Source organism: Emys orbicularis, chromosome 22 (assembly GCF_028017835.1).
Source record: "Emys orbicularis isolate rEmyOrb1 chromosome 22, rEmyOrb1.hap1, whole genome shotgun sequence".
Taxonomy (NCBI): Eukaryota; Metazoa; Chordata; order Testudines; family Emydidae; genus Emys; species Emys orbicularis.
In genome coordinates this window covers 5,592,980-5,617,402 of record NC_088704.1, presented here as the reverse complement: position 1 = coordinate 5,617,402, position 24,423 = coordinate 5,592,980, and the positions used below count along the sequence as shown (strand labels likewise).

Sequence of the window (24,423 nt, the reverse complement as noted above, 5' to 3'; positions counted from 1 at the left end):
GGGACAGGTAAATGGAAGCGAGGAGAGAAGCAGAGGTACTTATGATGGTGTTTGGAGTCAATTGCAGGTTATTTGACATAGATAACTGTAGAAGCTATTACATAGAACTTTAAAATTATTTGCTGAGAGGCAGCAGCTCAGAGGGAAAAAATCCCAAAGACGGAGCAGCACAAGCAAGCAAGCGAGTACACGACCACCCATCATCTTAAAATAGAGTCAGTGTTGTCACGTTATCATTATGCAAGTAGCTGGAGGGACAGATCTGAAAAACAAGAGGTGTTTACACTTCAGGCAGTACTTCAGAAATTCAAGCCTCCAGTTGCCGGCATTTGTACATTCTCGCAGGCAGCGAAGTTATGCTGGTCATTGGCAATAGGACGAACACGGGATATTCATGTTTTTGTAATCACAGCTTTCAGGGTTAACTGCTACTTAATGATCATGGGGTCCTCTTCCCCTGCAGGCAAACTGGAAGAACATGGACCAGGAGGGGCCTGGGATTCTGATTTTATTGTATCAGGACAAGTCTCATTTAAGAACATGTATCTGGAATTGATATTCATTCTCTGCATAAACATGAGTTGACAGCAGCATAAAAAGAATTGGAATCTTTGTGATCCATCGTCCTTCGCTCCCCACTGAGAAAAATTAAGAGTTTTCCCTAAGGAACTCCACGGGCCTTTGATTTTCTAATCTCATTTTAGACTACGGTGGTTTGATCAGTGATTTGATTCTGCAGTTACTTGGCTTTCGAATACGATGGTGTGCAGCATGTCACTGGAAGCAGATAAGATATGGAGCTTTCCAGTACTAAGTAACTGGCATCAACTCACCCAAACTCAGAAGTGATCAAAAGTCAGCATTAAACCTGTATTGCGGGCATGGGAGCTACTGCACACCATATTTTCATGTTGTTTTTTAGATGTCCTTTATTATTATTATTCACATTTCTGTAGTGCTCAGATGCCCAAATCAGGATCCCATTGCACTACACAGGCTGAATATAAAGACACGATTCAGGTCCTGAAGAGCTTATGACTTGATCTCCTGGGATTTTTGCATGTCTTAAAGTGTTGAACCAATTTCACTAAAACCTTGAGAGCAGCCAAGTTAAATACTGGGTTGTACAGGAAGCTAATAGAGAACAATAGCTCAGAAACAATAAGGCAACATGAAGGCTCAGACCTAGTAGCTTTTGGTGAGAAGTCTTAATTCCACTAGAAGTGGGGAGATTTCTCCCTTCCCCAAAATTAAGAGACTATCTGGGGAGGCAAATTAAGTTTACAGATGTGGCTTGATAGAGGCAACCACATCATTTAAATCTACCCATTCGCATGCCCACACAGGTCTGACTATTTGGGAAACAAAAGGACAGAAATATTTTATTTCTTTTAAAACTGTATTTTCCCAATGAACATCCTAAAACTTTACCCTAAATAATAATCACAACAAACCAGCCCTAATCGCCAATATATCTGGTGGCTGTTTGATGGCCTCCAGGAAATGAACGGAAGACCCTAGTCTAGAACTCAGTGGACACGTGTCCACACCACAAAACCGTCCACCGTAATCAAGCTCCTTACTGGCTCTATAAAGTGGCATCTGAACTATACCTCTCAACCCAATCATAAGGGAATGGGTGTGGAGGCGTCTCACCCAGGGCTGAGATGAGTCAGAGAACTTGGGCACTGTGGGGGAAAAGCTTATTATACTGCTGCTGCCCATACTGAACCTGTTGCAAAGAGAAACTGATATCAACCTCCAGGGCTGTCAGTCTAACACTCTTCATCAGCATTAGTATTCACATAAAATTTAAATTAGGGTTTTGGGCTGTATGAGCATATTTTCAGAAAGACCAAAAAAGCAAAGGCAATGATCACAGAATGCTCCATGCGCTTTGACAGGTATCTCCAGCCTCTGATCTGGTGTTATGAGAAACGTGAGAGACGGCAGATATGGCACTACACAAAAACACTGTCATCAGATCAGATGTGGACAGAAATGACAACTGGACATCAGCGATCAAACGCCAAATGGTGTGCAACCCTATCTTGGGTGGGTTGCATCCCCCTCTAATACACACCTAGCACTTGTTTTTTTTCCTTATATTTTGGCAACACTTGTATAGCTTGTCATGTCAGTAAAGCCTTACTGAATTTGAACTCGATTGAGATAGTCTCTATGAAAGTCCTAGACACCAGTTTTCACTTCAGCTGCCTTTCACACCCAAAAGGAAAGAAGTGAAAACCTCATTCTCACACACCCCAAACTGGTATTTCAGGCTTAAGAAGGGTCCGGGACCAAGTCAACCTGATGTACTAAGTGTTAGAAGAAATCTAAGGGAATTCTAATCCTAAAATGCTACCCCATTTCCTTAGTAGAATGAGGAAGAGGATGTTAATCAATTTCTTAGGTGGGCTGAAGGTGCAGCCAACTTCCTAGTAGCAACTCTGAGATGTTTCCCTAGGCAGGGACCTGGGAGGCCAGCCTCTTCACCCCAAAACTCTCACAATCCTCATCACTCTTAAAGGGCAGAGAAATCCTCACTCTCCCTTCTCTCCAGGGACTCAGATGGTTCTTGGAAACTAGATGGGGAGTCTCACCTGGCTTGCAGGTTTAAAATGGGGCAGTGGGAGACAGCCAGGGACATTGGAGAGACTGGAGTCTGGGAGACACTGTTCTAGCAATAAAGTGGATTTGGTGGGTCCGAAGACCTTTCCCCAAGGGAAGAAAAGGGTCTAAATGTGGCTGTCAGTGGATCCAAAACCCACCCAAGAACAGAATAGAGGGGTCTCTATTATGAGGGAGAGAAAGTCTCCAGGCTTTGCATCTCTGGGTCTGGGATGGTGAGGTGGAAGAGAGAGACTCTGGCTCCATTGATTGGAAGATGTGTCCTGAAAATAGGTGGAGGGATCCTACAAATGTGGTGGAGAGTCACTTCTTGGGGAGATGAGGTCCCCTGTCTTTTGGCTACCACGAGCCAGAGTAGAAGGGGTCACTCCCTAGACGAGATCCCATGGCAGTCCTAAAAGAGAGGGGATGAAACCTAAGGTCCCCCCCAGCTGTTGGGTGTAGGAATGGAGGGTTAACAAGGCATGGCTGTCCTTCTGGAAGGAAGGGGCCCCAGGTCCCCCAAAGATTGGAGATGGGGAGAGACCTACTCTCAAGGTTCCTTAATTCCACAACACTCTCTCAGTCACAGAAACACCGGGGAGATCCCCCTCCCAGAGGCTCCGCTGGCTCTTAGCCGCGGGGATCCTGGGATGAGCCGAGCTCCCCCAGCGCCTCGTCTGACGCTACTGCAGGGGTACCAGGGAGGGGCAGAGGCTAGAACATGGGGGTCTCGCTCTCCCTGGGTCACTCTGTCCCTGAGAGGCTGGGGGAGGAGACGGGGCGCAAGCACTTTCCCCAGTATGTCTCTCTCTCTCTCTGCAAGTCCTCTCCAGGGCCAGGAAATACACGTGGGACCTCCCCAGGCTGTGGGCAAGGGGGCCTGGCGGGAGAAGGGGGACGGAGCGGAGGGATGAGGGTGTCTCCCCAGGCTGGAGGAATGGGGGGCCCAGCGGGAGGAGGGGATGGGGCGGGGGGGGAGGGGTTTCCCCAGATGGGGAGCGAGGGGGCCCGGCAGGAGGAAGAGGATGGAGCGGGGGGCCCGGGCGGGGGGAGGAGAGGGCCCGGGCAGAAGGGGGGTGAGGAGGCCTCCCCAGGCTGTGGGCAAGGGGGCCTGGCGGGAGAAGGGGGACTGGAGGGGGGGTTCTCCCCGCGGCGGGGGGCGAGGGGCCCGGCGGGAGAAGGGGGACTGGAGAGGGGGGGGTCTCCCCGCGGCGGGGGGCGAGGGGCCCGGCGGGAGAAGGGGGACTGGAGAGGGGGGGGGTCTCCCCGCGGCGGGGGGCGAGGGGCCCGGCGGGAGAAGGGGGACTGGAGAGGGGGGGGGTCTCCCCGCGGCGGGGGGCGAGGGGCCCGGCGGGAGAAGGGGGACTGGAGAGGGGGGGTCTCCCCGCGGCGGGGGGCGAGGGGCCCGGCGGGAGAAGGGGGACTGGAGAGGGGGGGGTCTCCCCGCGGCGGGGGGCGAGGGGCCCGGCGGGAGAAGGGGGACTGGAGAGGGGGGGGTCTCCCCGCGGCGGGGGGCGAGGGGCCCGGCGGGAGAAGGGGGACTGGAGAGGGGGGGTCTCCCCGCGGCGGGGGGCGAGGGGCCCGGCGGGAGAAGGGGGACTGGAGAGGGGGGGTCTCCCCGCGGCGGGGGGCGAGGGGCCCGGCGGGAGAAGGGGGGGTCTCCTCACCTGGCTCTCGGCCGCGGGGATGCCGGACTCCAGCTCGCAGAGCGCCCGGAAGTTCTGCAGCTCGAAGTCGGCGTCCACCTGCAGGGAGAAGGTGAGCTCGGAGCGGTCCCGGCGCAGGCAGAACACGGTGAGCAGCATGGCCGGGCCGGACCGGTCCGCCACCCGCAGCGCCTCCGCCCGCCGCCGCCGCCAAGCGCCGCGCCCGCCCGCCCGAGCCCGCCGCTGTCGCAAAAGCCCCGCCCGGCCGGCGCTGTCGCGCGCTGCCGGAAGTGACTCGAGCGGGGTCGGCTCCGTTCCCCGGCGCGGAGCCGGCGCTCTCCGGCCCCCACCCGTAACCCCCGGGCGCGGAGCCGCTGCCACGCGGGGGTCCCGCGGCCCAGCCCCGGCCGGGACTCCCTGTCCGCGGCCAGCTCCCCCCCCGCCGCCGCCGCCGGCTCCTCCCGTCCGCCCCGGGCCGCGTTCCCGGGCCCCGCGCTTGGGAGCCCCGGGGCCCCCCCAGCCCCTGCTCTGTCCATCGCCGCCTCAGCCTCTCTCCTTGCGGCGGCGCGGGGAGGCTGGGGGGAGCCAGTCCGGCTCCAGAGGTTTTTAATTCCTCGCTTAAATTTAGTCTTATAATCTACAAACTGGGCCCGGGGAATTATTTTATGCAAACCCCCCCCCCAAACTCCCAGAATAAATACATTACACGGCCCTGCCCCCCTCCCAGGCTGTTGGTTTGTGGTGGCCAGCCCTTCCTCCGGACTTTCTCTGCTAGATTAAAGAGCCCTTTAGTACCCAGTGTTTTTTCTCTGTGAAAGTACTTGTAAAAACATAATCAAGCCACCTCGGGACTGTCTTTTTGATAAACTAAGCAGATTGAGCTCCTCAAGTCTCTTCCTGTAAGGCATATTTTCCAGCCCTTGAATAATTGTTGTGGTACTTATCTGCACCCGCTCCCTGCTGGTATGGGGTCACATTCATCACCAAGATGCATGTTACATTACATCCTAGATGGCAGCACTGTTAACTAGCTCCCATCTCTTGGTCTCCTGCACCAATGTCTGTGGAGCTGCACCTTAAATTGTGCTAATTTAGCCAGTTCTGCTCAGGAGACTGCAGATCTTAGAAGCTCCATCATAGTTTTGCAGGACTTCTAACTCCAATTCTGGTGGAGTTTACACAATGGTGCTGTCACTTACCGTCCTAAGCTCATTTCAATAGAACCTTTATAGCACATCCTACCATTGTGTATCCTTCCTGGAGCTTACCTTTGATCTATTTACAGGACTGCAGCCAATGCAGGTGGCCCTTAACCCTCCCTGAAGTCACTGAGCTCTGGTTGGGCAGGTGGTTATAAGACTGATTAGAAGCTTGGAGCCTTTGATTGTATTTTTGTGAAAGATTTGAGTTGTGATTCTACATGCAAGGCAAGCAGCAAGAACCTATCCTTGTGAAGTTTCATGATATTTCTGCTTTATATCCACTGGACCAGCTAGCTTAATTGAGGAATAGGTCATTCAGGTGACTTGACTGAGGTCAGAATGAAAATGAGTTAGTGGCTCCTGTGGGATTAAACGCCACTATCCTCTAAACTCTGCATCTACTACAGTAATGGCAAAAGTTCATAGCCCACCAGAGGCTTTCTAACAACCCCTGAAGTGCATTGATGCAGGGCTTTGGATTGCATGTTATATAGACCAGTTCTGTATTTGCTAAATTCCTTAATATTTTGTGTACTTTGAGACTTTTGAATGTCACAGGAAGATTAAGTGCCTTCCTTGCAAAAGAAACATATGGAAAATTAGGAATTGCCGATTAAAAACCCTAGTAAGATTAAAAAAAATAGCTACAAAAGTAATCCTGAGACACTTGCCATCATCAGGATATGGCACCTGTAGAGGAAAAATGACACTATGAGAGGTTGACAATTTCTCTGGGGGTGGCCATGCTGCCACAGTCACAACATGCAGGAACAAGAGTGCAGAGAGTGGAAGCTGTTGCCCCTCTGCCCTAGGAAGGAGTGTGTGGATGTTGGCTGTCAGAAGCGGGTGAGTTAGGATCTCTAAACTGCTGCAGATGGAAGGAGGGTAGTTGGGTTTTTCCCCCAACTGATTATAGCAGGCTGGTTTTTTGGCAAGAAGGTGTTAGAAGCTTCCCCTTCTCCACTACATTTAGCTCTTCAGATCTTTGGAGAACTTGGATCTCTGGCAGCAGCTGATGGAGTTATCACACCCTCTCTGAGGCATTCTCCAATATGGTTCTATGCGCTAGCGCTCAGACTCGTTTCTAGAGCAGTATGTCCGAGGAAAAAGATACCAAGTGTATTACATCCATCCTTCAAGGCCCACCTCAGAAAGTTTGTCTGAATTGTGTGTTTTACCAGAAAACTCCCCTCTGACCACAGATGCAAAATAATAAATATAGCCTTATAACAGGAACCTCACTACAACATTAACTCTTGAGACAGTGCCATCTCCCTACAATATGGCAATATCCATGTTTTATTTAGTCTGGAAAAGAAGACCGAGGGGGGACATGATAGTTTTCAAGTACATAAAGGGTTGTTACAAGGAGGAGGGAGAAAAATTGTTTCTTAACCTCTGAGGATAGGACAAGAAGCAATGGGCTTAAATTGTAGCAAGGGAGGTTTAGGTTGGACATTAGGAAAAACTTACTGTCAGGGTGGGTAAGCACTGGAATAAACTGCCTACGGCGGTTGTGGAGTCTCCGTCACTGGAGATTTTTAAGAGCAGGTTAGACAAAACACCTGTCAGGGATGGTCTAGATAATACTTAGCTCTGCCATGAGTGCAGGGGACTGGACTAGACCTCTCAAGGTCTCTTCCAGTCTTATGATTCTATTTCATTGTCCCATTTCAAATAGTTTCCCAACACTCGCAAGGTGTTTAGCTTCTGATATAGAGTTCATATAGCCAATTTAGAACCAGTCCTAGATTTATTGTATGTAAAAAATATGTGTTCCTCTCTAGGAAACCTCACATGACTGTAGTAGGAAGAGAGCCTGAGACATAAGCCCTTGTATCAGAGGCCTGGTATGAGGCAGGACCTACTCATGCAATCTGGCAAGAACAGGGCTATTTCAGAAGTACACATTCCTAAGAAGTGCTAAGCACAGAGTACTTATGCAAACACATCCCGATATCAAGGATGGTACAAAAATATTCCCCAAGGATAACAGGAACACACTGACCCCTCCTAAAAGATAAGGTCAGGATGACAGTATTAGCTTGTTTGTATCAGGGTATAAAGATGCATCTCAGAGGGAGTACCTTGGTCCAGGCAAGGGGGGAATGGAAGGTCCCGTCCTTCACTGAGCTGCGTCCATTGTCACGGACATACATGTCTTAGTATCCTTGTAGAGTCTGCCAGGTGCTATTACCGTGCTTTGTCGACAAACCTGGCCTGGTGCCTTTGTACCTTAACAGATCTTGTGGTCATTGGGCGGTTTGCTCGAGGTCTGCTGTGCCAGCTGTCTGTGCAGAGCTCGGGCAGCATACAGGGAGAACACACATGCAGCCGAATGTCTAACCACAATGACAAAAGTCAGAAACTTCAGCAGAAGGTGAGAGGAACAAATCTTTATTCTGGAAATGAGAACAAGCTTGAGGCAAGAGCCTTTCTGAGAAGGGGTGGAAATAATAAAATGGTGTTTCATGAAAACCCCCCGAAAACAAATATTGGAACTGCCATACATTTTGATCCCTTGTGGACATCAGTGGCTTCCTCTCAGACATAGAAGTTTTCAATTTCTCTCCCACTAGTCACTCTAGTCTCAAAAATCCCCATACCTCATCTGGCTCCTACCAGCTGAGGGTTCCAGTCCCCAAACATTTATAATCTGTGCCCTGAGTGCTGCCAGTCTTCATATGGAGCCAATGTCTTGGACGAGGGCTCTTTCTCCTGCTGAGAGATCTCAGTCAGATTTCTCCTTCTCCTTCATGTGCAAGAAGACGATGCTGAACATGAAGAGGCCTATCATCATGGAGAAGGCGCTGGCATAATATGGATACGCTGAGGGGATAAAACGCTCATACTGTGTGTGCTGGAGGGGACGCACAGACACCTGGGAGAGAAGAGAACACAAGAACAGGGTCACAGGAGATGAGGTCATTCAGTCCTGCTACACAGAGGACTATCTCAGCTCTAGATGTGTTATTTAACTTACACACCCATTCTGACTGTCATAACTATAAAGGGAAGGGCAACAGCCCTCCTGTGTACAATACTATAAAATCCCTCCTGGCCAGAGACACCAAAATCCTTTTACCTGTGAAGGGTAAAGAAGCTCAGGTAACCTGGCTGACACCTGACCCAAAGGACCAATAAGGGGACAAGATACTTTCAAATCTTGGTGGGGGGGAAGGCTTTTGTTTGTGCTCTTTGTTTTGGGGGTTGTTCGCTTTTGGGACTAAGAGGGACCAGACATCAATCCATGCTCTCCAAATCTTTCTGAACAAGTCTCTCATATTTCAAACCTGTAATTAACAGCCAGGCAAGGCGTGTTAGTTTTATCTTTGTTTTCTCAAATTGTAAATGTTCCTTTTGCTAGAGTGTTTACCTCTGTTTACTGTAACTTTGAACCTAAGGCTAGAGGGGGTTCCTCTGGGCTCTTTGAATCTGATTACCCTGTAAAGTTATTTTCCATCCTGATTTTATAGAGATGATTTTTACCTCTCTTTCTTTCTTTAATTAAAAGCCTTCTTTTTAAGAACCTGATTGATTTCTCCTTGTTTCAAGATCCAAGGGTTTGGATCGGTGTTCACCAGGAAATTGGTGGAGAAGTCTCTCAAGGCTACCCAGGGAAGGGTTATAGTACTTGGGAGGGAGAAATTCTGCGTGGGGAGGTAGACAGAGTTTCCCAAATAACTCAAATAATTTGAGTGGTGGCAGCAAAACCAGATCTAAGCTGGTAGTTAAGCTTAGAGGTTCTCATGCAGGTCCCCACATCTGTACCCTAGAGTTCAGAGTGGGGAAGGAACCTTGACACAGACAATGCCCCACTCAGATGACTGTAGAACCAGATTACCTTCCTGGGAAGGTAAATGTACGAGAGCTCCTAGAAGGAGTTCAATTATCTCTTATTTTTAAACTAGTGTTTTAAGCTCCAAATCCTCAACTTCTGTAGAAGCATGTCGGCAAACCTTAAGCCTCAGTGCAGGCAGCCCTGGCAAGTGTCCAACACTGCCTTAAGAGACAAGAATGTGTTTGAGGGTAAAACGCTCTCTACAAAGGCTTATTTCCAGGCCTTCCTAAATAGAACTGAAGATGGTAACAGAGTAAGATAGCTTGTAAATCCATTTCACACACAAAGGAAGGCTGGATGCAATTACATGGTAATTAAGATTAACAGCCCATTTTCAAAGTTTAAGTACCTGACTTGAAATCTCAACCAGTACTCTTACATTTCCTACCACACAGACAAGATAGTTCACACTATTTACCTGTGTAGAGGAGTACAGGTGGGTGTATCCCAGCCTGTTATAGTCCACTTTAAACTGAAACACTCCATAGACATCCGGCAGCTTGAACTGCACACTGTATCTGCCACCTAGGAGAGAGGCAGGGCCATTTAAATTACACAGTAAATAGAACAAGAGCATTAGGAGTTAAGAGCCTCATTGGAAGTTCTTTCCTCACCTCCTTTCATTTGTCATGGCCCTCTGTCTCCCCCAAACCCACTTTGTGGCGCTTTTCATCCAGACGGAAGACTAGCCTCTGGAACCCAAAGCTGCTCCACTGGAAGAAGGAGCTGTAGGAGAGCTGTGTGAAGTGCACCCTTCCTCTTAACAGTGGAGCATGCTTCCCACAGCGATTCTGTACACTACCTGCTCAGAAGAACCGTAGCGTTCCAAGTCAGTATATATGAACGAGGTGAGTTTCAGTGGTGGGGGAAGAAGTCAACACCCAGTCTTTTGTTATTGTTAACAAAGCCCTAGGGCAGGAAACATTAATTGTCCGATAGGAGACCTACCATTTTTCTTCAGAAAAGTCCTTACAAATGGATCAATGCGGACAAACTCCAGCTGAATATCATCTCCATCAAAGGGGACCCACTTCCCATCAGAGAGCTTTTCAATCACAATGTTGTACTCCTGTAACATACAAATGCACGCTGCATTAACAGAGGCATAAAGGAAGAGGACGCATTGTTAATGAGTAGGGCCCTACCAAAGTCACAGCTGTGAAAAACATGTCATGGACCGTGAAATCAGATCTCTCCCGTGAAATGTAGTTATTGGAGGGGAGGGGCAGGGCTGGGGGCACCCCAGCCGGGAGCTCCTACCATTCACTCAAGCTGCTAGTCTGGGGAGGGACAGGGCTTCCTCTTCCCCTGAATGGCCACTCTTGGGAGGGGACCAGACTCAGCTCTAGCTATCTCCCCCGGCTGTACGAAGCTCTGCAGCTGCACACAGTCCTGAAGGCAGCACCGAAGTGAGGGTGGCAATCCCGTGAGAGCGCCCCCCCACACCAAACCACCACTTTTGGATCAGGACCCTCCATCTGAAAACGCGAAATTGACTAAAATGGATCATGAATTTGGTAGGGCCCTATCAATGAGCTAAGAGTGATACCTGAAATCTCAATTCTAAACTATGAACTCCACTTTCCATGAAATCAAGGGGGACAACAGGGAATTTTCCAATAACTGCTATTTCCAAAATAAGAGTCCAAGTGAGTTTCCACACTTGGAAATGCAGTTGAGCTACCATGCACTGAAAATCAAGCCAATACTCAGTAGCAAATCAGTGAGTGGGCACATCAATGTAGAATTGACTTGAATTTGAGAGTGCTATACTTAAACTCTTTAGGCGTGCTAAGCTCTCTCCCCTCCCCCAATATATAGCTGCAATTTCTATTCAAAGCACAAGGTATTTCAGGCTTGCCAATGTACTGTTTTCGTATAATGAAGCTTGGCATCACGAATCTGAGTGAAATGGAGGTAACAGGGAAGCTAAAATTCCAGCACGTGCTTTTGATCAGGCTCAGATACCTGTTTATCAAGAAGATTCATGACTGAAGAGAAACCATTTGCAAGGATAACCAACCCCCACCCCCTTAGCAAACTTAGGTAATACTTAAGATAACAGAACACAGACTTCTCCAGAGCTGGCTGTTGCCGCCACTTAATATTGAATGATACTCAAGTATGAGCCATGAGCAGTCTGAAATTTAGTATTAAGTGAAAGTTACATGTAGGAACTAAAGGTTAGGTAGACTCTGCCTCCACATTAGTGGAGAAACACACTGTCAAGAAGGGGACGGTTCCTACAATTAAGAGGAAGAAAAACCCCACCGTGTTATATTTCCTCATGGCCTCTGAAATTTCACACCTTGGTTGGTGAGGCCCTGGGTGCCAACCATCATCTTTCCAACCAGAAAAGAGGAGATAAATCTGCTTCCACAACACTCCTAGCCCAACGAACAAGAGTACATTCTCTCTGCACAAGTCTATTTGACTCATTTTCCTACAGTCAGTCTTACCACGAGGTCGGTGACAGTGTAGGCATTAGGTGGCGATCTCTCCCCTACACGATGGTGAGATACCTCTCCAACCCGCAGCACACCCTCTTCCTTGAATACCCAGCGGGACAAGGCAATAGCCAGCTCGTAGTTACCAGTCTGAGAGTACCTAGAGATGGTGAGAGGTTGAGAACAGAAGCATGGAGACTGCATTGGAGGGCATTCATAGCACCAAATATTTTTTCAGTCAGGTATCCTATGAAGTTTCTCCAAGAACTAAGTGCCATATCAGAAAGTCAGCACCCATTTTAAATGATCACATTACTTGAAAGTTTTCCCGTAAGACTGATCTTTAGACCCCAACTGTCTACTAGGTAGTTGCTTAAAAATACAGTGAAACATATTTTAACAGATCAGCACTGAAAGGAATTCAGTGCCCAGGTTTCCAACTTGCTCACTGATCTGATATATATCAATGCTCAGAGTATAATATTCTATGTCAAAATTTCCAAGTAAGAGCTGTGCCCACATTATGAATTGTGTTCATAGCATGTCTGAATACAATGGATGCAGAAACTGCTTCTCACACACCTATCATCAGGGTATCTATAAGGACAGGAGACAGCTATATGGGTTAGCCAGCTTGACAATTTGCACTGCACTTAAAGGAAGTTTCACCTTCTTCTTAAGCTTTATTATGACCTAAACAGTGTAGATTTTACAGTAGCAGGGCTGGATAGTTATGACTGTATTCAGTATATTCCCATCAGTCATCTTTGACACAATTAGTTCTCATCACCTGCTAGGGATCCCTTGATCAAAGAGGTACCCAAACCACTTGGACAGAAAAGCCTGAATAGCCCACCCTACCTACAGAAGACCATGTTAAGCTAGTGCACCTCTGAGAGCCAGGTGTAGCTTTCTGCACAGCAGAGTTGAAGAAAGCATCGCTGAAGAAATCCAAGGAGCCACTGAAAACAACACGGGCGTTGTTCCTGGCCTGGAGACCAGCAATCAAAAGGGTATTCTTCCCAACAGCATGAGGGTACTGAAATTGGACAAGAATAGAGTTAAATCAGCACTAATGATTTGTATTATAGTAGCACCTTGAGGCCCCAACTGAGATAGGGACCCCAATGGGCTGGGTACTGTACAGACAAGACACGTGGTAAGCCTGGATTCTTATTTGCTAAACAAATACCACAAACAAACATCGTGAAGAGAAATAAAAGGTACAGGGATGACATGCTCAGATCACATGGCAAGAAAAAGTAACCAGAAACTCTCATGTTTAATATATATGGAAAGAAGGCATCAGGGATTTACGCTGCTTTATTAGGCAAGTACTGAAACTAGCCAGGCAGTATTATCCATGGGGTTTAAATAGTTAATAGTAGCAGGGAAACGTCTGAGAATTAAATGATATTGGACGATCTTTAACTTTGCTGCTAGGTCTGGCTGGGGCCAAACAAGTACAATCCACGTTATTATCGTCTTGTCAAAAGTCTTGTCAAACCTCATAAGCCTAATTAAAGGGAACGTTTAAACTACTCGTCTGCCTGTTCAAATACCCATTATGGAAGAGCATGTTAAGCAGACAGAAGTTGAATACATTTTCTGTCAGTTAAGTCCCACTCATGCCAACTCCCAGCTTATTATTTTTCTCTACATTTTCATCATGTCAATAAGACATGGCACACAATGCATTTTTGCAGATTACTGCACTACCCAAGTGGAGAGAAGCATGAGGCTTCAACACAGCTGAGACACTCATCTCCCAGAATCTGCCAACTGCAACAGCATCTTTTTTAACCCCTTGAAGCTACAGAGCCTCAAAACTAAACAGAAGAACCACCTCATTTCACACTGGTCACAGTCCTGCTGGAAGATGGACAGAGCTTTCAATTACTACCAACTTGGTCCAAATTCTACCAGCATCTTAGAGGAAAAAGGCTTCAAATTCTATTGCCTGCCACAGTAGCAGTGGGGTTGAGAGCCTTTTGCTTCTACATCACCAGTTTGAATTCAGCCCCTTTGATACAGCCAAATAGTATCAAAGTTAAGAGCTGATATTTCTTCCAATGCAGTCTTGTTAGGCTTTTTCCATGTGGATCCAATGAAACTGCAAGTAAGAAAGATTTCCATGATAATATTAGAAAATATATAGTACTAAGACCGTGGACTTGAGCTTTGAAAAAACCCATAAGTATTTGACACAGAATATAAGAGGCACTTGAGTTAAGTCTCTTGATCCATTTTTAAACTGTTGAAAGAGAGGTAATTAATTCCATAGGATTAGAAGCAAAAGAGGACAAAGATAACTGTGCGTACCTGTGTGATGGGCTTATCTGGGAAGAAGGAGTAAGATGTAGAGGAGCCTGTCAAGATATCTAGGACCAGAGGGTTATCAGGATCAGCCACCATCCTGTGGTGAGACAGACACAATCAAAGTACCAGGAAGACACCTGAAAGCTGGTCAAACCTGAGATACCTGCCCAAGAAGATTAGTGTGCACTAAATTCTGATTGAAGTCTGCTAACATATATGAAATTCACAGAGGTTGAGAACCATGGAATTGACTCAGCTCCTCCTGAAATTAGTGGCGAAGCACACACTGAAGTCAATCAGGCCCAATTAATTTTATATCAACTGTTGACATTAAAATAGCATAACTATTCACAGTTGTTTAAAGAAATGCTATCACATCAAAGACTGAAGTTTCCTTTAAGAACAACCCTTTACAAAACTTGACATCAACAGAAGTGCTTCTATGTTCTAAATTCAAATACAAATAGTTTAAACAAACATGAGTACATGAGAACAGGGAAGTGAATGGATATTTTCATTGTCCAAGTAGAGAGAAACAGAGTAAACAGCAAGAAGTAAAATACAGTAACTCCTCACTTAACATTGTAGTTATGTTCCTGAAAAATGAGACTTTAAGTGAAACGATATTAAGCGAATCCAATTTCCCCATAAATGAGGGGGTTAGGTTCCAGGGAATTTTTTTCACCAGACAAAAGACTAATAAATAAATAAATATACACACACATATACATACATACATATATATACATACATATATATACATACATATATATACATACATATACATATACACACACACACACATACACCTATAAGTATAAGTTTTAAACAAAATGTAATACTGGTACACAGTGTTGATGGTTGTGAAGCTTGATTGAGGTGGAGTAGTCAGAGGGTGGGATATTTCCCTTACCGCTAAATGATGAACTAGCAATTGGCTGAGCCCTCAAGGGTTAACTCTCTCACTCTGCAAGGCAGCAGGCATGGAGGGAGATATGGGCATTTCCCTTAAGTACACTGCCTTGTTAATTAGGCCGCAGCTGCTATAAGCTCCCTCGGTCCTGAGCCCTGCTCTATGGAAGATAGGGTAAGCGGGGTGCAGGAGGACACCCTGACATTAGCCCCCCTCTTCCTTCCCTTCTCCCTCCCGGCACAGCAAGCAGGAGTCTCGGGGGGCAGCTCCAAGGCAGAGGACAGGAGCAGCACATGGCAGTGGGGGGAGGGACACAGCTTAACTGCAGGCAGCTGCTGCACAGGGAACTTAGGGGAGCTGATAGGGGGCTGCCGGTCCACCCTGGTTCCAAGCCCCCACCAGCTAGCTGCAACGGGCTGCTCTTCCTGCAAGCAGTAGACAAAGCAGGCGGCTGCCAAACGACGAGCATTACACAACTTTAAACGAGCATGTTGCCTAATTGATCAGCAACGTAACAACAAAACCACATTAACAAGGACAACTTTAAGTGAGGAGTTACTGTATTAAAAGTTTTCTGTTTTAAGGAAGTTTATAACTAGATTGAGAGATGAGGAATAGCCTTTGATTACCTAACCAGCAGGAAGTCTGCGCCTTTCTTGCCTGCCCTCAGCCGCCCTCCCCCCCCACAATTCCATCCTGTTAAAGGACTAAATGCCTGTTGCATCTCAACTGAAGAAACCAAAAACCAACCTAGGGTGCTTTGTTTATAATAGTGCCTACCCCAGCCCTAGGCTTATAACCTATCTGGAGGGAAGATAGTGGCAAGAAACCCATCCAATCAGAGACCTCTTGTTCTCAGTTACAGCCCCACTGCCAGCCTTGCCTCGTAGTTCACTTACCCAACTCCCCGGAAGAGAACAGGGTTTAATGGAGTTTTCCCCACAATGGTGGGAGCCTTCAGTAGATTTTCAGAGTCTGCGACAATGAGCGTGTGCTTCAGGGAGGAAACAAGAGACCTGTGGTAAGCTTTCACAAGCTACTGAACAATGTAATTAATGCACCGGCAACTTGTTAACATGTGTGTCTGCTTGCCACTCTCTGGCTAGTGATCTGCACAACACGGCACCTCATGTTCTACAGGTGCCCTTCCAGAACTCTGAAGTAGCGTTAATTGTCTGTGCAGAGTCTCACCTGGCCTCTTGGCAGGAAGAAGAATTGTAACATGGGGCAAGGGGATGGAGGAGGTAAGAGCAGGAGAAGAAACCGGGCACATGCTTAGAAGCCCTCAGGGAACAGGGAACAGCCCCTGCTGGTTACAGTTTAGAGCAGGTTTTCTCTTGTGAGAGTTTCTTGTGAGTTGCGTATTAGGAAGCTTAAATCAGAAGGAAGGTAAATCCCAGGGCGACAGATGCAGATTTCTTGCAGGAACAGGTGTTTATTAGTTCCTATTTGTTCTGATTGCTGCCACAAGCTAATGTGAACACTGTAGAAGGGATTTCAGCATATCAGAAAAAGCATGTCAAGAAAGTACAACAGGGGTCAGCAACCTTTCAGAAGTGGTGTGCCGAGTCTTCATTTATTCACTCTGATTTAAGGTTTCAAGGGCCAGTAATACATTTTAACGTTTTTAGAAGGTCTCTTTCTGTAAGTCTATAATATATAACTAAACTATTGTTGTATGTTTAAGAAGCTTCATTTAAAATTAAATTAAAATGCAGAGCCTCCCAGACTGGTGGCCAGGACCCAGGCACTGTGAGTGCCACTGAAAATCAGCTAGCGTGCCGCCTTCGGCACGCGTGCCATAGGTTACCTACCCCTGAAGTACAACATGGAAGGATCTGCATTTCAAAGTGCCAGAAGATACTGCGGGACAGCTGCTGCCTAAAGCCTCAGTCCGTGACACTTACACAGCCCATCCTAGAGCAGTTTGGTTCCTCTTGGCCTGCAGGGCCTTGCTCTAGGACACAAGATGTTCTTAAGTAAGGAATAATAAGCTTACAGCTTTGCAGCGTGTTGTCAGGAGCTGCCATAATTAAATAGTGATGTAACTTATAGTCACTCAGAAGAATCCTCTCTGAGGGACAGTTGTGTATCCAGAGGGGTAGTTACTGTGCTTATTGTACTGAGTTTTAGTTACATTTTTCCACTGAAAGAATTTTTTGTTTAAACCAGGAAGTATTCAGCTATTACAACATACTAGAAGAGGTACCAATCCAAGAACTAAGCATATTAAGAGAGTCTAAATAACAGCACCACAATGAAATCAAAGGCCTCATGAACCTATAGAGCAGTGGTTTTCAACCTTAGACTATGTCTAAGGGGTGCACGAAAGGCTGTTGTTACTATAGAACAGTGGTTTTCAACCTGGGGTCTGCAGACTAAGTCTAAAATTTCCAAAGGGGTCTGCACCTCCACTTGACATTTTTTAGGGGTCTGCAATGAAAAAAAGGTTGAAAACCACTGTTAGAGTTATTCTTTCAATGATATTGGATAGGCCTTCAACTATCTACTGGCTGGGAAGAACTCGTATCTAGCTACAAATTATGAATCTCCAAGTCCTACTATAAGTTCTGTAAGATTGGTTTGATAGCGAGCACAAGATGGTACAATAGAAAAGGAAAGTTTTCAAAATCTGCACTGCTAATAAGATACATAGGCATCCCAAAGCAATGGTGATTCCCCCATCCATCGGGGATTGTGTGTCCCCCACATATTTTACAGAAAAGCTATGTTACAATGTTCTTAACTCTCAGACATTATTGGGACATCTTGTATCTCTCCTGTAAAGACAGATATTTCAGAACCATGCATCCAACCAGATAGACCATGCAAGGACAGAAAAATCAAGGTATCACATACATTTGACAAACTCCTGCAGAGTTTTCTATATTGATCTCTCTTTGTCCTCGTGTCTTGAGCTAGAGTTTACCTTTTGGCTATTAAGCATGACATTCTATCTCCTGACCCATCATGAATAAAAAGAAATAAAATATTTCACTAGAAAGGGGGAATTCCCATCTCCTACCCCCCCGAGGGGTTCAAGATCCAATACAGTGAACCCCTGACTATTCCAGGTGGTGTTTTTAACTGCTCAGTGTGACTGGAATGTTAGAAGTTGTCTAGGCATAGATCAAAGGTGCATGATAAATTGCAATCTCACATTAAAGAGAAGAGCAATAATAAAAGCAGCATGTCATTCAATAAGATTCACAGCTGCTACTCAAAATAATCTTTGGAATGAGCATGGGTAGGAGGGGAAAGAAGAGAAAAAGGAAGAAGACAGACAAGATTTGTCTCCAGCCCTTCCAGCCAACTGCTAAAAAAACCCAAACAAACAAACAAACAAAAACACGAACCCTTCCCAGAAGCTATGTACTAGCTAAGACACGTTTCCTCAAGCCCCGGACAGACCCAAAGAATTCAGTGTCTAGACTTTTACCTGGCCTGGGTCTGAGATATCATAGTTGTGATGGTCAATGACTGCTGTCCTTTCCTCATCAAACTCTATTCCACACTCACTGCCCAGCTCTCGCAGAGGATCACCTAAAAAGACAGAAGTGGATTCCCAATTTACAGTATGTACAAGACACAAAAGCAACTAAAAATCAAAATAAAAACGAAGGGCAGCCCTGATTTATGTGCTAATGTCCTGCTAACCAGGCTGCTGGGTGCACTCAGTACACAACCCTTGGCTGAACTCAAATTTCTTTGGAAAGTGAAATTAAGGCATTCCTTTATTCTTTACCACCAATTCCCTTGGAGCATTGTGAGGATGAAGGTTTGTAGCATGTTTTGAATGCACAGAGTGCGGTATAGTTTTAGCTTTTGAAGTTCCCCTTTAAAAAAAGGTTGCAGCCAGAATTCTAAGAGCTCCCATGACAAGGAAGACACCTTCCCCTACAGGACTGATCTGTGCTCTCTATATCCAGCAACCTCTTATTATGCAGCTATAAAATGAAAAGCCAACATTTACACCCATTTGTTGGCATGCAGGTTTTACTGACCAATGTCAGAACTGGCAGCCACAAGGACACTTCCGCCTCCATCGATGAAAGCAGTAATTGTCTCCACATTGATGTTTCCGCCAAAATCTGAAAAGATGCACCAGACATTAGTGATTCAAAAAGCTGACAGCAAACTATTTTACCAGTGCTTTGGAGCAAGGGAGGAGAGGCAAATTAATAGAGAAGCTGTGTTGGAGTGGTAGGCACAGGAGGTGCCAAAGCAGGATCCGGAAGCCACATACACCTATGGCCAACATAGATTAAAGGGTCGGATTAAGGGAGGATTAGTTCCTTCAGAAGGAAGACAAAGAGCCATAAAATCCAGCCTTTAAAAGGCATAGAACTAGCCATTCAATCTCAGTTGGAGAGAAATAGCCAATGAATTTTTTATTATTATTTGTTTGGGCACATTTAAAGACATACTTTTCTTTTGGTTACATGTAGTTGATTTGCTTCTTCCTCACCCCACTCCAAGATACAATTCTTATCTGTTTGCAGGTAGAAATTCTACATTTTAAAGATAGTGAGAGACCTCTGCATTGAGACTGAGAGAGAGAGATCTGTCAACAAGAGGAAATATTAATTATTCCTTCTTGTAGAAGTTGAATTACAACTGGCACCAGTGCAAGCATTCCTGGGAAAATGATGAGGAATACCTCATTCATTCCATTCTCTAACAAAATCAAATTTAATTAAAACTTCAGTATAGCAACAATAACCAATATATAAAGAGAAAGCAAATGAATTTAGAGAAACATGCATCTCTGCAAGTTGAAAGAGATACAGCCAAAGCTTTACTCTACAATATCTTAATTAAGGAAGTGAAAGAAAACAGAACACCGAGATGGACAGAGGTGGAGTAAGTCAGAGGTTAAGAACAGGTCGCGAGGAAGACACTGTATGCCCCACTCTAAAATTTAGTTCTGAAGTAGTTTAAAAAGGGTTCCTACATATCCTGAGTCATTAGCTTCTTCTTGCACAGCTCTGTAGTTAGTTCTCATAAGGATCTGATTCCAATATCACAGTCCGAGTAGCAATGTTCAAAATTAAGTTACCTGACACATTCTCTGAGGCTCACCTGAAGTTAAGTGTGCTATAACCTGGGGCTATAGATTATACTATTCAGTTTCATTCACACACAATCAGCTAGCTCTCCACTCTTGCTAACGGAGTGTTCCTTTTGGAAGGTCTTTCGTGGCTCTCATCACACCAATATCACCTGATCGCTCACTTTCTTGAAGGGATCTATTTCAAAAAGGTTGCTATTAATAATCCCCCATCAAGTCTGATTCAGGCTGTTAATAGTGGTAAAGAGAGAATCCAGATATTTTGGTGTGAATTAGAACAATTACTACTACTACACTTCAAATCAAGGCATTTTAAATAATGACAGTGTTATTCCATCTTTTAGTTACAGAATTTTAGAACAGTGCATTTGTTAATCTATGGAAGCACTGCTCCAAAAATACATATTCAATACATTTTTTTTTTACTGAATCACAATACCACAATTCTAGATACAACACAGGGATTATAAAGTGGGCTGAGAATTATTAACAGACATAACAGTTACTATCACAGCAAACAATGGTAATGAAATGGTGTTTACAGAAAATAGATACCCAACAGTGGCTGCTATTGCAGGTCCAAAGCAATCAGCTATATTTTTGTAATTATTCTTTGTTCTACAGGCTTCTGCCCCCCCCCCCCTTTTTAGAAGCAGCCTGATGACCATTTAACTGCTTAGAATGCATACAGCTCCTGCCACAGTTTGCCCAATGATGAGTGAAGATAACACCTGTAAGTCTCAGAGGGTCCTGTGGCACCTTTAAGACTAACAGAAGTATTGGGAGCATAAGCTTTTGTGGGTAAGAACCTCACTTCTTCAGAATACTTGCATCTGAAGAAGTGAGGTTCTTACCCACGAAAGCTTATGCTCCCAATACTTCTTAGTCAGGCTTAAAGGTGCCACAGGACCCTCTGTTGCTTTTTACAGATTCAGACTAACACGGCTACCCCTCTGATACTTGACACCTGTAAGTCTACATCTCAGGGACAGGCCCCAAAAGCCACCTCAAGGTCAAAATGAAGCAAGTCAGAAGAATACTTTGATCAGTTTTATCAAACCCAAGAAAAGCGTTCTCATGGTTAGAGCAGGAGACTGGGAGTCCGGACGAGGCCTAGCTCTGCCACCACTCATTGTTTCACCCTGGGTAAGTCTCTTGCCTCCCTGTCTGGAAAACTGGAACAGTAAAAGACCAGCCTCAAAGGGGTGTTGTGAAGGTTAGCTAATATCTGCAAGGCACTTTACAGATCTAGTGCGTCTTCTCCAAGGGCCTCAGAGTATTACACAACTTAATTTCTGGGTCTTTTCCTTTATGCAAAAGGATCTCTTACCTTCTACAGATGGGGAGAAAATAATCAAGTTGTCATACAGAAATTCTCCATATTTTATGAGGGACAGGCCAGGGTCATCAGCAGTCCTGAAGGTGAGGTCAAAGCCTCTATCTGCACCCAGAAAACAAAGATCATAGCCATGAATACTTTGACACAACTTTAATTGAAAAAAAGTGTAAGACAGGTCATGCTAGAAAATGAGATAAGAGGGCCCTTAACTCAGTCTTACCCATTACAATCTAAGCATCTAGTTGCCATACTTTTTAAGGTGTCATTCATCTGAAGAAGTGGGTTTTTTACCCACAAAAGCTTATGCCCAAATAAATCTGTTAGTCGTTAAGGTGCCACCAGACTCCTTGGGATACTTTTTAAGTTGCTACATAAAAATCTAAATCAAGCATTTTACTCTTCCACAATACACTTATTTCCTCAGTACTCCGGTGAGCACTGTCTGCAGAATTGTTCCTGTCAGTCTCCAAGCAGTGACACTTCTTGGTACTTACAATCTAATCCACAGTGCTCAGGGGACACGGGGACTTTTTGGACAACCCAAATTAAAAACAAACAAGAACCTCGGCGCTCTCAATAGCATTTTCATGCACGTCTTTGATGTGAATCAAGCCGTGATAAAACTTGAGGATGACGTGAACACCAGAGAAGGAAACACGCACAGGAAAGAAGCAAATGCTCTAGTGAGATCTGGGCAGCAGGGGCTGCAGCCAATAACGGGAGACGTGAGTCTAACAAACGTGACGCTCTCCAGAAGAGAGACAAGCAGCAGCCCAGGTACAGAGCAAGGGAGCATTTCCCCCACGCATCCTTACTGACCCACGTGGCACTTCCTAGTGACCAAGCCCCGCCGCCGCTGTATGGAGGATACGGGGGCCGCGTGGCACCCGGAGAGAACCAGCCCGCGAGAGGACTCCGACCCCCTCAGCCACCCCAGGCAGGCGCACCCCTAAGTGGGGCCGGGAGGCTGCACCGGGACAGACCCAGGCTCCTCCCGGGCCTGGCCCCTCCCCCCATCGCCCCCCCCCGCTTCTCCCCTCACCCCGCCCGGACCCCGGGCTCCGCCGCCCTCACCCGCCAGGCTCCGGAGGAAGAGCGAGTGCGTGTCCCGCAGGTTGATGTTCTCCAGCAGCACCAGGGTGCGGGGCCCCCCGTCCGCCTGGGCCAGGCCCAGCCCGACTAGCACCAGCAGCAGGAGCCGCCCTGAGGGGAGAGCGGCCGCTGCCTCCATCTTCCTCCTAGGGGGGCCAGCCTCACCCGGAACCGATCCTCGCCACGCTGCCAATCACCGACCCGCTCTGCCCGTAGAGGCGGGACACGCAAACCGCCTCAATCTGTGACCCGGAAGCGATCGGAACCCAGCACACATACCCCTCCCTCTCGGGGCCCGAGGAGTAGATCCGAAGGCCCGCCTCCTCGAGAGCGGGGCCCAATCAGAGACAGACAACTCCACACAGTGGGCCCCGCCCAGCAGCCCTTCCTCAGAGGGCGCCCTGAGCCCCGCCCATGCGCGCTAAAACCGCCTCCGAGCCAGCGCCCCCTGCGGCCCATCAAAGGGGTGGCAGCGGTCCCAGCCCAGGCCGGGCTGCATCTGCACCCGGGTTCTGTGGATGTTGCTGCTGCTCTCACTCCTTGCCTGGTTTCCTTCCTGCCCCAGGCTTATTGCAGTAGCCACTCCCAAGCATGCCAAGCAAGATAGTTAAAAAAAATAACGTTGGGTCTCTGTCTTCTGCAGCCCCTGCCCTTCAGGAATCCCATTGGCATGTTTTTACTGTCGCTGTTACCAATTCTCATGATTTTGACACAAGTCTCATGATAATTACTGTTTTCCTTAAAGCCCCAGCTCCTGGAGTCAAGTGGCTATGTGATGATTTCACCCTTCATTCTTAAAAGTAAGTTTCTATCCCTCATGGCTGTGGAGGAAGCTTCACTGTGACCCCAGTGGACCCTAAAGGTTCAAAAAGCAGAAAGCTAATAAAAAGAAAACAATCTATTATTTTTACATAATCTCCTGCTATGAAAGCCAACCTCATGATTTTTGAACATCTGGGTTTAGCAATACTGCTGCCACTGTGAAGGTTAGAAACTTACTTGTTAAAATAAAGCTGAGAGTCCCATGTAATCACATGACTCCAGGAGCTTTATGGAGAGCACCAGATATTGCAAGATTTGCAATAAAATCATGAGAGTAGGCAACACTGGTACTGTCCTAGCAGGGCTGTAAACTGTGCTCTATCTGCCAACACCAGGGGCTTACTTCCCCTGCCACTGCTCGTACCCACGCTGCAGCATGTGTTCCTTTCCTCTCTCCGAGCTATGCCCTGCCATTTGGGTCACCTCTCACTGTCTAGGACAGCTAGGGTAAGCAGTGTCTTTTGCTGATTATGAAGCAAAAACTGATGGGCAAGACACTCCCGACCCAGTGCTTTGCAGCTACAGGGATAGTAGCCAATGTATGCAACATCTGGCAAAAATGCAAAGGAACGTGAACTGTAAATATAACAGCAATCAGACTGAGTTTGTCATTAAAAGGCAATGTATTATGATCATTAACCAGATGTCTTGCACATAAGATAAATGACTAAAATATAAACAGTCAACATACAGTGTACAAAACTAACATCTTGAACACAAGGACAGGAGCAATCATTTCCACTGTCTCACTGAACTGCAGTTTCTGATCTGATCTAGAGGAGTCAGGGAATAAATGTGCAAACTGTATTTCCTTGGAGAACTGAGTTTGTGTCTCATAAATGATGTCAGTTTCAGACTCTTTCTCAAGAGAAGAGAAAGCAGAAATGGCTGTGATATGGTTGTGATACTGCCAGAACCTCTCACTGTCTTATTGCAATGAGGAATAAGACTGGAGAATTCTGTATGGGGCATGAGCTCAAGTTGTGGCTGTGACATCCAAAAGGAAATAAGTAAGCGCTGTCTAGGAAACTTGCATTGGGAAATACGGAAAGTGATTTTAAGGCTTTTTTTGAGGAATTGCCTCACATCACCTAAAGATTTTAGTCCAAGTACAGAGG

The 24,423-nt window shown here is 46.4% G+C and overlaps 2 protein-coding genes across 2 annotated transcripts in view; both read right to left on the bottom strand.

Annotated features, from left to right (window-relative positions):
* The window catches only part of DDI2 (DNA damage inducible 1 homolog 2), a 34,685-nt gene extending 30,267 nt beyond the window's left edge, over window positions 1-4,418 (bottom strand). The window contains exon 1 of the mRNA XM_065421405.1: window positions 4,281-4,418. Within this exon, the coding sequence (XP_065277477.1) occupies window positions 4,281-4,418 (138 nt within the window). The remainder of the gene's footprint in view (window positions 1-4,280) is intronic.
* A 3,424-nt stretch (window positions 4,419-7,842) lies between these two features.
* DDOST (dolichyl-diphosphooligosaccharide--protein glycosyltransferase non-catalytic subunit) lies at window positions 7,843-22,644 on the bottom strand. The gene is made up of 11 exons (XM_065421183.1): window positions 22,466-22,644; window positions 21,383-21,493; window positions 18,986-19,072; window positions 18,421-18,524; window positions 15,881-15,975; window positions 14,072-14,165; window positions 12,640-12,788; window positions 11,762-11,909; window positions 10,251-10,371; window positions 9,721-9,827; window positions 7,843-8,342 (listed from the first exon to the last, which is right to left on the bottom strand). Exons 1-11 carry the CDS (start codon window positions 22,620-22,622, stop codon window positions 8,193-8,195), a joined length of 1,323 nt encoding a protein of 440 aa, XP_065277255.1. The 5' UTR covers window positions 22,623-22,644; the 3' UTR covers window positions 7,843-8,192.
* Window positions 22,645-24,423: the final 1,779 nt, after the last annotated feature.

What these genes read in the sequence shown, in the direction of transcription:
- DDOST (XM_065421183.1), bottom strand. Translation starts at nt 22,622, where the DNA reads ATGGAGGCAGCGGCCGCTCTCCCCTCAGGGCGGCTCCTGCTGCTGGTG. An exon ending in CAGATAAGCCCATCACACAG is followed by an intron (nt 12,789 to 14,071) that starts GTACGCACAGTT and finishes GTCCAATTTCAG; the next exon opens with TACCCTCATGCTGTTGGGAA. An exon ending in GCTACACCTGGCTCTCAGAG is followed by an intron (nt 11,910 to 12,639) that starts GTGCACTAGCTT and finishes CACCATCTCTAG; the next exon opens with GTACTCTCAGACTGGTAACT.